At 61.5% G+C, this 13,893-nt stretch overlaps 1 protein-coding gene across 2 annotated transcripts in view; it reads left to right on the top strand.

Moving 5' to 3' along the window:
- ADGRA1 (adhesion G protein-coupled receptor A1) overlaps positions 1–13,639 on the top strand; it is a 34,757-nt gene extending 21,118 nt beyond the window's left edge. For both annotated transcript variants that reach the window (XM_025880111.2, XM_073884687.1), the window contains 3 exons: positions 10,370–10,468; positions 11,053–12,261; positions 12,293–13,639. In XM_025880111.2, the coding sequence (XP_025735896.2) occupies positions 10,370–10,468; positions 11,053–12,250 (1,297 nt within the window). In that variant the 3' untranslated portion in view covers positions 12,251–12,261; positions 12,293–13,639. The remainder of the gene's footprint in view (positions 1–10,369; positions 10,469–11,052; positions 12,262–12,292) is intronic.
- Positions 13,640–13,893: the final 254 nt, after the last annotated feature.

Below are 13,893 nucleotides of genomic sequence, written 5' to 3'. Positions count from 1 at the left end.
CTGAGGGACAGATTGGCTCAGAAACGCTGGAAGAAAAAGAACAGGGCTGCTTTTGCGGACTCTGCGCTCACCTTGTCCACAGAACGGGGTCATGGCCAGCCCCCGCCTCTGAGAGGTCGCGTGGTGCTGCGGACTCCAGACCAGAGTGGCCCATCGGGTGTTTCCTCGGATTGCTTTCATGGCTGCTCACACGTCTTCTCTTCCTGTCTCACCCCCATGGGCGACACCACAGGCAATGTAAGGATCACGGCCCCCAGCACACCGTGGAGACTTCCAGCCACGCTGCTCAGCCCCCTTGGGCAAGGGCTCTCAGCAGACACACCTTCCCAGGCTTCCCCTCCCTCCATTAGGGTCTCCATCCATGCCAGCTGCCTTAACAAAATGCCACTGGCTGGGGCTTATGAACAGCAGAAATGTGTCTCCCAGTCTGGAGGCTGAACGCCTGAGGTCAGGGACCAGTGGGCTCGGTTCTGGTGGGAGCAGACTTCTTACCGTGTCCTTGCGGGCGGAAGGGGCAGGGGGCTCTCCAGGGTCTCTTTTGTAAGAGCACTGACCATGTTCGCAAGGGCTCCATGCTTACCCACCACGGGAAGCCCACTGCCTCCCACACCCTCCCCTTGCGGTGGGGCTTCCCGGTATGAATCTGGGGACACACTGTCTCAGACCGGAGCAGCTAGCCGAGGGACGTGCCTCACTGTCAAACAGACCCCCCTGCTGTGATTCTCTAGATGCTCAGGCCCGGTTCCCAAGTTAGCTGCATGTGATCACACCCTAATTTCACAACCCCTCCTGGCCTTCCTGATAAAGTGCACCTAAGTCGTTCCCTATTATTTAAGGTCCATTGATGGTGCTTCCTCTTGAAACATGCAGCTGCCTCCTAAAACCCAGGTGCTCACGTCTGGATGCAGTGAGCTCTGTGGTGAAGGGCACTTGCCCACCGTTCACCAATGTGTAGCTGGTGCCAAACTGGCTGGCCCTGCCCAGCGGAGGGATGTTCCCCAGGGCTCCCTCTTGCAGGAGCCCCTTCTGGGACGGCAGGGAATCCTGGGAAAGCAGGACTTGGCACCTGCTCTTCATACAGCCCCCCCGAAGCGGCTGCAGGAGCCCCCAGGAGCCCGTGCAGCACCCAGGTGGGAGGCTGCCCTGCATAGCGGTGGGGGCTCCAGGGCCCTCGGTGAACAGAGCATGACCCACCCAGGCTGATGCCCATGACCTCCTGTGACCCCACAAGGCCACCCCTGGGGGCAGAGGTCCTGGTTCCCAGACCTGGTTTTGGAACTTTGGAGCCCTTTTCAGGCAGAAGGGGTCGTGCAGCCCCACAGCCTGGCACCTGCCAGAGTGAATCACGGTACTGCAGAGTTTCAGTATGTCCCCGTCATCCCAGGGCACCCGGTTCCATGCCCAGTGCTCAGCACAGGCATGGCTCTCATTCTCTGTGTGACCCCCAAGGTCTTGTGAACAGCTGTTCTCCAAACCTGTGTGGCTACTGCGGATCGGAGTGCTGTGCACCTCCGAGCACCTTGGGCACTTAGACGAGTATGAAAGGGCCTCTTCGGTCTCGGCTGAAACCATCAGCCTGATTTCTTGGAATTCGGAAGTCCTGACCAGCACAAAGGATGCTAACTGGACCCGGAGTTGAGCGCCTGTCAGACGGATCCTACGTGGGGTGCAGTGCCTACGGCAGGTTCCCACAGCCCCCACAGCCACACGCATGACCTTCGTGCCCTTCAAGCTCGCTTGTGCTGCGTCACCTCGTGTCCACACCTGGCCCGGACGGCTTCCCGGTGACCAACGGTCCCAGCACGTCGCTGGTGCTCTCCATGAGTGGGGACACTGGCAGGACAGCACCCGGGCTGAGGAGTCCCGGGGGACACTCTTTAAGAGAGGAGGTGCCTTCTGGCGGTGCGTGGCTTAATCGGGGTCCAGAGGCCAGAATGGTCAGTCTCTAGAAGGGCTTCTGGGCCTCTTTCTATCACCTGAGTGAGGCCGCACCAGCCTGCAGCCCGGGGACCGCGTTCCTGAGTGCCCTTCCCACCCCCTTGCCTCCCGGGCCTGGGTGAACATGCCCGTGCGCAGGGTCCACCTGGGTGGTCAGCAGCAGGCCACAGGACAGACTCCAGAGGAGACAGAAACAGCCAAGGGCTCTGAGTCTGCGGAAGCTGGGCCCCAAATCCGGACTCAGCCAGATCTTGGGCCCCTTGCAGACGGTGCAAGCAGGGCGGCGGTCTCTGACCAGTCTGACGACGCACTCGGCGGGCAGCCTCCTCTGTGAAGACCTGCTGCGAGTCAAGGGAGGAAACACACTAAGAGCCACCGAGGAAAGGCACGGAGGGGTGTGCAGTGAAGATGCCTCCAAGACAGGCCATGGAGGTGGAAAGGCTACCACTCTGGGCACGCGGCGCTGTGAGCTGCAGTCGTGGCGGCAGATGCACAGGGTTGGGAGAGCCGTCTGGGCGCCCACCCAAGGGCCTCTGGGGCTCCCTGCCAGGGCCGCCTCCCAAAGGCTGCAGGCCACCCCCCGCCCATCAGATCCGGTCCTTCCCACCGCCGGCTACCCTTCCCCCGAGACTGGCCCTGCTCCTCCCTCAGGACACGGGGGGGCCCGCTGAGAATCCCGCGTCTTCGCCGGCCCCTTCCCTGTGTCTCGCCCGCAGAGACTGTCACACCGGACAGCAGCTCCTCGGGCTGACCTGGGGGAGGGGGCGCGTCTGGAGTGCGGCTGGCCGGCGGACAGAACCCTCCGGGGGGGCGAGGTGCGCTCCCTGCCCCCGCCGGGCGGTTGGACCCCCTGGTGGGCCCCCCGCTGTCTCTGACACCTGGCCCGGCGGCCGAGGGGAAGCCGTCTGCTATGCCCCGTTACAGGGGTTTCTCTCTTGTTACAGGAGTTTTGTTCCCTTAGTGCCCGGGGTCTTGGCCGCGCCGCTTCTAGGAAGGAAGAGGTAGACCAGATGAAGAGCGCTGGGCAGCAGGGCAGAGGACAAAGCTCCCCGAGAGGGCTGCCGGGTTCCCATTCATACCTGGGGGTTCTTATAAGCTCTCTCCAGGACCTTGAGAGTGGGGCCCCTGTGGATTCGCTGCCGAGGTGTTGCCAGGCAGGGCTTGGATCACGCCCCCGTCTCCCGTGCTGATGGGTCTTGTGGGCTGACATCCGGAGACTAAGTGCCTCAGCTCATGACAGCGACCAGTGTTTCGTGGTTAGTGGCTTTGTTTCGGGTCATGCTGCAAAGGTCACCCCTGCAGAGGCTGCCAGACAGGATGCCATTGTGGTCATGTCTGAGCGGTCACACGGGACGCTAGCGCGGTTCTGTCTGAGCTGTCCCGGCTCCCTGCTCTCCTGCTGGGGACCCCAGCCCTGATGACTTACGTGTCCGATGAACTCCTAACATGGAGACCCCTCAGACGCACACCCACCGTTGCTCACAGGTGACCACACAGGAGGAGAGGCGTGGCCAACAGGTGGCAGGAGGCAGATGCTTGGATTTTAAGGTCCAGTTTCCGGCAGCTCTGGGGGGCTTGCTAGTTGCTAGCTGTATGCTCACAAAGTGGGGTTTCTTAAACGGCCCGTTTACACCATCAAAGCCAGCCCAGAAGAGCCTGTGGCTGGAAAGTCTGCGTCTGGCAAACCATCACTGCCCCTACAGTGCTGGTGAGTGGCCGGCTGTGCCCTGCGGGGGACGCATCCTCCTGGGCCCATCCCTCTTTCTGATGGACACGGTGCCACAGAGTCCCTGCTCCACCAGCGTCCACAGCTGCCTGTCCTCGGAGAGGCAGACGCCAAGGTGACGAGTCCCGTGGGCCCACAGCTGCCAGTACCGGCGCCGACCCCCTCCCCCCCGCTCCCCCGCGGCTGACACCTGCTCGTTTGGTGGCAGAGAGCCAGGGCTGTGTGGGAATGAACGGGGAGGGATCTCAGCAGGGGTTGGAGGGCACCCCAGGCCCCACGCTGCGGACCCTGGCCAGCCCTGATGCAGGCTTCCAGATGGTTCTCTGGTCTCCACCTCCAGAACTCCCGGGTTCTCATTAAAGGGAGGCTCCCAGGAGGCCTCCCGCTTGGACACAGGGCCCATCTTCATGCATCCCCGGTGCAGTACATCTGTCACATTCAGCGCCCGGCCCCGCGTGGGCCCTCTGCGGGTGTGTGCGTGGGCATGTGCATACACTGCACACTCCCTGAGCTGAGCCGCACGGGAACAGGGCGTGTGGTGTGGACGGTGCCCCTGACCTTCCAGTGGGGCTAAGACCAGGCTGTGTCCCGTGTGCTGGGAGTTGGCAGGTGCGTGGCAGCAGAAGTGTGGCCTGGTCTCCTGGGTGTCAGGAGCTGCCAGAGGGCCCTGTGCCCACTGCCTGGAGTTCTGCCGGGTCCCAGGAGCTGGTCTGTTCCCGCTGCACGCCTGGTTCCAGTCGGCCGCAGGCGCATATGCAACTGGAGGTTGTCCCAAGGCCCAGCACAGTGGACAGTCGGGTGCACCACAGGCTCAGGGAGAGATCTGCTCCTTTCTCTTCTTGGTTGTTTTGTTTTGTTTTTTTAAATAGAACATTGACCCCCCAAAATGCCTAAAACATCAGTGCATGCTTACAAAACTTGTCCTGTGCCCTTCAGGGGAAGAAATGGAAGCCTGCCCTGCCGGAAGCATCCGGGGTCGTGCCCACACCCAGCCCGCACCCCTGTCCTGTCTCTTGGGAGTTTCACGGCCTCTTTTTACAGTTTCACCACCCAAGGATGGGTCCCCAGACACTCGTTCTGTCTGCACTGATCACAAGCTGTGTGTACAGGTGGACCCACTCGACTTACACTGTTTAGATCTGGTTCTTTCACTGTGCATGGCTTTCTTCAGACCCGTCCATGTGGGTTGCATCTGGCCAGCTGAGCTGGGCTCAGGACAGGCGCTCCTGTGGCCAGGATGCCGTGGCCCGGATGCCCCGCTTCTCCCGAGTGCTCACCCACACAGGCCCCCCAGCTGCCGGCCCGCAATCCACGCAACCGCCGTGCTCCCCGGCCGCGGCCTGCACCCTGCAAGCACCACGCTCCTGCGGGCATTGGGCTTTCTCTCAGTGGAGCGCCCGTTCAAGCCTCGTTCCCATTGTCCTTCCGGTCATCTGTCTGTCTTGCTGATTTGTTGGAGCTCCTTGTGTGCTCCTCACACGAGCATGTGGCCACGTGGGTCACAAATAGCTTTTCCTACTCACGGCTGCTAGAGGTGCACTTGTGCTTCCTCAAGTGTGACCCTCCCCAGCCCACGTCCACATCCAGCTCCGACCCACGTGACGCTGTGGGGACATTAAGAGCCAGGTATGGCTCGGGATCATATTCCTTTCCTGCTCCTGATGTAACAAACCACCACAAACTTATTGACTTAAAATGGCACATATATTTTCTTACGGTCCTGGCAGGCAGAAACCCAAAATCGGTCTCCTGGGCTACATCCAGGTGTGGCCAGGCAGGCTCACCGGAGGCTCCAGGGGAGAGACAGTTTCTTGCCTCTTCTGGAGGCACCCACGCTCCTTGTGGGCCTCCCTCTGACTCCCAGCCAGCCCTGCAGCGACCTCCCTCCCGTCTGACCTCCACCTCCCTTGCTAGGACCCCTGCGACATCAGGCCACCCAGGCCGCCCCGGACCATCCCGGGTCCCTGCATGTGCCACTCAGTCACATCCACAGGGTCCCTCCACAGCACAGGGCCAGCACACCCCGGCTCTGGGGGCCATCATCAGCCCACAGCAGGGGCGGAGTTCACGTTCCTGAACATGCATATCCCATACGCACTGCACCTACTCTTCGGACCACCTGACCCTAAATGCTGCTTTGCTCTGCTCTTGGGCCATCGCTGGGCTCTCCCACCTGCCCCGCACCACTGTCCCCATGCTGTCAGGGAGCCCAGCCAGGACCCCACTCCCCTTTCCTCCCCAGCTGCCTATGGCCCTGCCCTGTGTGCATCCTAGGGTCTGGGGTAGTGTCAAGGGGCAGTGGCTGGAGTTTCCTCGGGGTCCTGGTTCACCCTTCTTTCTAGAAACGTTCCCCTAAAGGAAGAAGCTGGTCTGGCCCTGGGAGCCAGGTGAGCTCCCAGACCTCCGGCAGACCTGCCCTGGGTGGTCTGTGTGGGGACCGGGGAACACAGAGCCATGAGTGGTCCTAGATGGGCCAGTGTCTTCTGGGGCTGTGCAGGGGGCCGATCCAGTGGACGGGATTTCAATGGCACAAGAGACGTGGGTCAGTGACTACAGCAGGACGGGATGCCCAGGAGGAAACAACAGGAGCCCCCCAAGGGAGAGGGTGTGTCTTGGGTCGACAGGTGACGGGGCCAAAGGGGACCCCAGCCACAGGGCGCGCTGAGGCTGGTGCAGAAGTCGGCATCGGGGACGGGACAGGCCCTGCAGATGTCCTATATGTCCACCATGCTGAATGCCCAGCAGCTGCCTCAAGAACAGCCATCTCAGGAGGGGGCACCTGCTGCGGCCTGCAGCGCCCTCTGCCGACAGAGCCCGTGTCCCACCAGGAGCCGAGCTCGGCTGCCCATCCAGGGGCTTGGCAACTTACGGCTGACGCAGCTCAGGGAGAGGCAGGGGCAGCCCCCGGCCATGGAAGAGGCACCCACTGGCTTGAGAGGCCTGGCCAGAGGCAGTGGAAGGGGCTGTAGCCGCCTCACCCTGCAGGATACGCGCGGCCGGGGGGCTTGGAGGGCGCGGTCCCCGAGAGCCAGGGACCCTAGGGCCCTGGCTGCCTCTGGGCCTCCACTCACTGGAGGACCTGTCCGGTCCCCTGGGAACGGTGCACAGCCCCTGGGACTGGCCAGGAATCGAGGGAGGCTGCGTCGCGTGGGGGCACCCACAGGGGGCCTCACCCCAGGTGCTGAACGCTTAGCCATGCCGCCCCTTTGTCTTCCCCGGGACACCAGAGGGACCAGCTCAGATGCTGCTGAGCCTGCTGGAGCAGAGCAAGCCTCATGCCGTTCCCGTCACAGCGCCCCTGCCTCTGTGCCACCTCGTGAGTTAAAGGGACCTCGTGGCGGGAACCCCAGGGTCCTTGTCTGACTTGAGGGTGGAGGCATGGCTCGGGGGAAGGTGGCTTTCTGCAGGTTCTGAAGGCCTTCGGGCCTGGTCAGCGCTGGGAGCAGAACCACAGACGGCTGTGGGCCAGGACCATGCCAGGCCAGGTCCCCAAGCACACACTCAGCTGGGGCATTCTCCTCCAGCCATTAAAGCAAGGGGATGTTTTCCCTACAGTTTTGTCTGGCTTGGCTCACTGCCCCACTTTGCGTGCTAGGCTGGACCCCTGAAGGGCTCCTCCACTCCCCTTCTGTACACGTCAGCAGGAACAAGCCCCTCGCTCAGGCCGCCAGGCCAGGCTCGCCGTCCCATCCCTGCCCCGGCAACCCCGTCCTTCTTACGCCTGCTGGGGGCTGGCTTCGTGGGACGCAAGCCCTGCTCGGAGCCCCGGCGCCCCAGGGACAGCACACAAGGCTTTGCCGTCGATGTGGCTCAGCAGATCAAGGAGAGTCTATCTGTGCCTAGTGTGCTGAGACTTCTTATGACAAATGTGTATTAAATTCTGTCAAGTGTTTTTACTGTGTCTATAAAATGATCACATGGAGTCTCTTTATTGCATTTCCATGATAAGCTACTTCCATTTTATGAGTAACACGCTTTGCATTTCTGCGATAAATCTTACCTGTCGTGATGTTTTCTCCTGTTGGTAAAGTCCTTGATTCTGTCGGCTGATCCGCTGTTAGAGGGACGGGGGTCTGTGCTCACCGGCGTTCACATGTCTCCGCTGGTTTTCGGACCAGCTTCCACTGTCCCTCAAACGGAGTCAGGAAGTGCCCCTCCTTCATTTTCTGGAAAAGCCCATAGAAGATGGATTCGTGTCATCTCTTCCTTAGACGTGGGACCAGATTCCCCAGTGACACCTGAGGGGCCTGGAAGTTTCTCTGTTAGATGTTTGTGGATATTGGAATCATCCTTTTTACCAGATAGAGAGTATTCAGATTTCCTAATTCTTACCTCGATTTTGCTAATTTATCTTTTTCTCAGGGAATTTATGACCTTCATCTAAGCTGCTGAGGTGTTGGCAACGGCTCGTCCTTGCCCTGGGGAGGCAGGGGGTCTGCATCCCCCTCTTCTCCGTCCCGTGAGGTGTGAGTGCAGGGCTGTCCATCTGCTGCAGACGTCCACTCTGGGCTGGGGGGCTTTCTGCACTGCTTGTGGTCTGCTCTCCTTCCGTCTGGGGGCTCTGCGCTTACTTGGCTCTCTTCTGCCTTGGCGCGTGGAGCCCGGGCCACGAACACCGGGCCTCCCTGCTCATCCCACAGAAACATTCGCTGTGGTCAATGTCCCTCCGAGCCCTGCTTTAGCTGCCTCCCAGAAATACGTTGTTTTCCTTTCTCGTTTTGTTTAAAATATTTTCTAAATTCCCTTACAACTTCTTCTTCGACCGTGAATTATTTAAGAAGTGTGTCGTTTCGCTTCCAAGTATTTGTGCTTTTCCCAGTTACCTTGTTGTTACTGATGAATTGGACTCCATGGAGGTCAGACCGTATGCGCTGTGTGATCACAACCCTGGTAACGCGACCCAGGCTCGTTCCATGGCACACATGTCATCCGCCACGGCGAGCAGACCACGCGCACATGGCGGGAACGACTGCCGCCAGTTACTGGGCGTGATGTTCCAGGAAGAGCTTTGGGGCAAAGGGAGTCGTGCTGTTGCTCAAATCTTCTGTGTCTTTACCACCAAGAGAGGGCGTCCGGATCGCCGACCGTGATTTTGATCGTCTGCTCCAACCTGTGATTCTGTCCTCGCTTGCTTCACGTAGTTTGAGTCTCTGGCCCCGTGCGCGCACGGCCGCTGTGTCCTCCTGTGGGCTCTGCTGACTCCGACAAAATGAGCTCTTTATCTCCTTCTCCGGAAGTCCGTCCCCCGCTGTCAGTGTGCCCACACAGCCTCCCTGCGTCCCCTCCGCGGACCAGCAGCGGCCCACCTCTGCCCGCACCAGGGCCTCCGGTCCAGGACGTCGGATGGACTTAGGTCTCCGTTTTAACCACCTGTCCACCTGGTTTCTGGTTTTACTTCTTCTTTTCCTTCTGCTCCTCCTTTCCTGTCTTATTTTTTTTCTTTTGGATTATTTTAATATTTTTCTACATTTCATTTTAATTATCTATTAGCCCTTTGCCTATTAATTTTTCATGTTGCCTTAGGGATCAAAGTCCACGGACTCTCCCCCATATCTTTGGTGTGAGAGTCACACTAGTTCATATAAAGTGTGCGCAGAAGTCTCACCTGTGGGGCCACCCCCCCCACCATCTTGGTGCCAAAGATGCGGCATCTATCGGTCAACATGTGTTAGTAACTCCACTAGGCAGCATTAGAATTTTTTCTTCAAGCAATCATATATATATTTTTTTTTTTTAATTAAGAGAAAACAAAATGTTCTATGTTTGCCCTAATAGTTAAAGTTCCGATGCTCTCCATTCTTTGGGGTTTCTATCTGGTGCAATAGCTCTTCAGCATGAAGGAGAAAACTGAACATTTCTTGAAGGTCAGCTGTTGACAAATTCGCTCAGTTTTATTTTTGTCAGAAAATGTCTGTGTTTGTCTTGTTCTGAAGGACATGTTCTCTGCATATAGAATTCTGGGAGGCACAGAGTCCCCAGGGGTCACCCTGCCCCTGTCCATGGACCCGGGACCGTGGCATTCCCCTCGTCAGGGACAAAGAGCCCATCGGCCCATTAGGGTGTTTGGGGCATCCAGGAGGGTGGCACCCCCTCCCGGTGATCATCTGCAAGCTGGCCCCTCGGCCACTGCGACCCTCACTCGTTCGGACCAGCATGCTCTGCGGCCAGACACCCAGGGCAGGTGTCTGTGGCCTGTGTGCTTGGCCGTTCCTCACATTCCTGAGATCCGGCCTCAGTGGGTCAGACACTAGGCACTAGAATGCCCTCAGATGGAGCTGCCGGCTGAGGCCCTGCTGGCAAGAAGGTCAGGTCACGCCCAGAGTGGGTGCCAACTCCCGTCCAGACTGCTCGCTGTCCTGGGGCGGGGGAGTCGGAGGTCAGATGTGTCCCAAGCAGCTGAGAAGCCAGGCTGCCAGGCAGTGCGCAAAGCTGTGAGGGGGTGGGGAGGGAGGGGGGATGGGTCGGGGGACAGGAGAGGAGGGGAGGGTCGGGGAGGGGTGGGGGAGGGGTCGGGTGGGGGAGGGGAGAGGAGGGGAAGGGAGGGGGTTAGGCCGGGGGAGGGGGAGGCCCGGCTCTGGCAGGAGCCCCTCAGGGGGGTTTGTGCTGTCAGGACACAGGTCCCCCCCTTTGCCCAAGCTGCTGGAGGCCAACCTTGAGGGCCCAGGTGGGCTTCTCAGGCACCGAGTGGGCCTTCTGCACTCACAGGTTCTACCTGATCAGCGGAGGGGTTCCCTTCATCATCTGCGGGGTCACGGCCGCCACGAACATCAGGAATTACGGGATGGAGAGTGAGGACGTGCCCTAGTGAGTACAGGGCACCAAGCGGGTGGAGGCTCCTTCCCAGTGCCCTGTGCCTCCCCATGCCCGGGCCACCTCGCTGTGGGGGTGCCCCGTGAGGCTGCCCTCCCCCCCAGCAGACCCCTTCTCACCAAGCCCCCCTCCCTGGGCGCTATGGGCTGCTGCTCGTGAGATGGCTGCACCCCAGGACCAGCTCAGGGTACACACAGCCCCGCCCAGCGCCCAGTGCTCCGGCCCCTCCGGTCATGCCCCCCACGCCAGCGCCCTCCCGGCCCACCCGCCCCAGGCTTCTTCTCCTCGGTTGCCCCCAAAAGGCCAAGACCGTGGGACACACTGGCTCTGCCCCCTCGGGGCTCCAGCACTGGGGACCCTGAGGCAGGGAGGAAAGGCAGAGGGGTGCGCAGCCAGCCCCCCAGAGCCCAGACACCCACCCACGCTGTCCTGGCCCCAACAGGATGGGTGGGCGTGTCTGTGTCTGTCCCCTCACCACGACTAAACTCACGCACCGTAGAGAACGTCCTCCCGTGACCCCAGGACGACCAGGTGCTCGGCCCCAGCGCGACCCCTCACTGACCCCCTTCTTCCTGCAGCTGCTGGATGGCCTGGGAGCCCAGCCTGGGCGCATTCTACGGGCCGGTGGCCTTCATCACCCTGGTCACCTGCGTGTACTTCCTGGGCACCTACGTCCAGTTGCGGCGCCACCCGGAGCGCAGGTACGAGCTGAGGGTGCGGCCAGAGGAGCACCAGCGGCTGGCTGGGCCCGTGGCCAGCCACAACCCCGGGGCCCGGTCAGGCTCGCTGGCCGCCTCGCTGCTGCAGAACGAGCACTCGCTCAAGGCCCAGCTGCGGGCCGCGGCCTTCACGCTGTTCCTGTTCACGGCCACCTGGACCTTTGGGGCGCTGGCCGTGTCTCAGGGCCACTTCCTGGACATGGTCTTCAGCTGCCTGTACGGCACCTGCTGCGTGACCCTGGGGCTTTTCGTGCTCATCCACCACTGTGCCAAGCGGGATGACGTGTGGCACTGCTGGTGGTCCTGCTGCCCCTCCCGCGGGGATGCCCACTCCACAAAGCTCGCTGCCTGCCCCGCACTCGACACCAACGGGGATGCACTGGCGCGCGTGGCCTGCCTGCAGGACGCACCGTGTCCAGCCAAGCCGCGGGGCTTCGGCCACGCCCCTGCTGGCCATTGCAAGGTGACCAACCTGCAGGCTGCCCAGAGTCACGTCAGCTGCCTGTCCCCAGCCACGCCGTGCTGTGCCAAGATGCACTGTGAGCAGCTGATGGAGGACGCGGCCCACGTCCACATGCACGAGGAGGACGCCTTTGGGCAAGACCCACACCTGCACAGGTGTCTCCAGGGCAGAACTAAGCTTCCCTACTTCAGCCGGCACCGGGCGGCCTCGGTGGAGCAGGGGTACGCCTACCACATCCCGTCCAGCCTGGACGGCAGCCCCCGCAGCTCACGCACAGACAGCCCTCCCAGCTCGCTCGAGGGCCCAGTGGGGGCACACACGCTGGCCTGCTATGCCCAGGGCGAGCCCTGCCCCTTGGTCAGCCAGCCCGAGGGCAGCGACACCAGCCCGGTGCTCTACAGCTGCCCCCTGCGGCCAGGCAGGGAGTCCGCCCACGGCCCAGTGCACTTCGAGATGCTCCGGAGGACACAGTCCCTGCCCTTCGGTGGACCCGGCCAGAACGGGCTGCTCAAGGGAGACATGCGTGAAGTCTCGTCCTTCAATGGCATGGGCAACATCCGGACAGGGCCGTGGGAGAACGAGACCACCGTGTAGCCGGGGCTCACGTCACCCAGCCCTGACGGACGAGCTTCAGAGCAGGGCAGGGTCCAGCCCTGACGGACGAGCTTCAGAGCAGGGCAGGGTCCTGCCACGTGAGGCCGGCGGGGGTTCCCTTTCCGGAAGCGGCCAGCACCCCCACTGACCCTTCGCTGTGAAGGACCCAAGCGGGAAGATGCTTTGGGCCACGTCTGCTTCTGCTAATCCTGAGGTCAGACGGGCCGTCCGTGTCCCAGGCACCGGCTTTCTGACCCATAGTCCCCAGTCCCCACGCAGCCCAGGAACAGAGCAGGGGTTCTATCAGGAAAACACCCTCCGCGCCCAGCATGGGCCATAGGGAGGCCTGGGGTGCATCCTGTCTGCCCCGCCGCTCTGGCCACAGCAGAGGTGCCACCCACTTTTTCTAGCGTCTAGTGTGTGTCTCATGAAGTTTTATTCCAAGTCACGGGCAGGATGCCGGTCGGGACAGGGGGCTCTGGACCTGGGCTGTCACCGCTGGCCCCTCTGCCGACCCGTGTCCGAGTCAGGGGGCCCGCGTCGCCACCTCCACCTTCAGCGGCCGCCCTGGGCGCAGCCCCCACAGGCCTGAGAGCGTCACGGACGCTGGGGCCTGTGCCTCTAATCCAGGTGCACGTGAGAAGAGAAGCAGCCTGTGACATTCCTCCGGGGCGCCGGCCGGGCTCTTTGAGGGGCCTCATGCCTTCAGAAATGCCCAAATGTCCTTCAACAGACTCGACTGTCAAAGCCAGCCACTGTCGGGACCCTACCCCACCCCAACACGGTCATCTGGGGCTCTAACATCCCAGCCCTGAGAAGGGGGGGCTGGCACTCCCAGGAGCATCTGGGCACAAAGCCCGGACTCGGAGGACAGTTGTCCGTTAGAGTGAGCTGCGTATGAAGCAAGGGGTTCGTCCCGCGGGCAAGGCTCCACGGGTCCCCACGGAGGCAGAGCCCGGACATCCTGAGGAACACGTGTACAAGACTGTGCACAGCCACTCCTCCCTCCCTCCTCCCAGATCTGTGGCAAACACAAGCACACACACACCACACGTGTGTACGTGCCACATATATGCACACATGCGTCGTGTGTGCCTCCATTCTTGTACACGTGTGTGCACATCATACACACACCGTGCACACACGTGTCCGTGCACACACACTTGACACACCGTGCACACACAGAGCCGGCATTTTCCAGACATTCGAGCACAAGTTTCATTGCACAGATGTCATCTCTCTGACACTCCTCAGTGTTCTCCGCTGTCTGGGGGAGGGGGCTTCACCTTCCTGACGCACGCCTCGGGGGAGAGGGGGCTGCAGACCCTTCCTGACGCACGCCTCGGGGGAGGGGGGGGTGCAGACCCTTCCTAACGCACGCCTCGGGGGAGAGGGGGGTGCAGACCCTTCCTAACACACGCCTCGGGGGAGAAGGGGCTGCAGACCCTTCCTAACGCACGCCTCGGGGGAGAAGGGGGTGCAGACCCTTCCTAACGCACGCCTCGGGGGAGAAGGGGGTGCAGACCCTTCCTAACGCACGCCTCGGGGGAGAGGGGGGTGCAGACCCTTCCTAACACACGCCTCGGGGGTGAGGGTAGGTCTCGGGTGTCCCAGGGCCAACGCTCAGTATCTGAGCACAAGGA

The sequence above is a fragment of the Callorhinus ursinus genome, unplaced genomic scaffold (assembly GCF_003265705.2).
Source record: "Callorhinus ursinus isolate GAN/ISIS: 27379988/994484 unplaced genomic scaffold, GSC_fseal_2.0 scaffold58, whole genome shotgun sequence".
NCBI lineage: Eukaryota > Metazoa > Chordata > Mammalia > Carnivora > Otariidae > Callorhinus > Callorhinus ursinus.
This window is presented reverse-complemented; position numbering and strand designations above follow the sequence as displayed.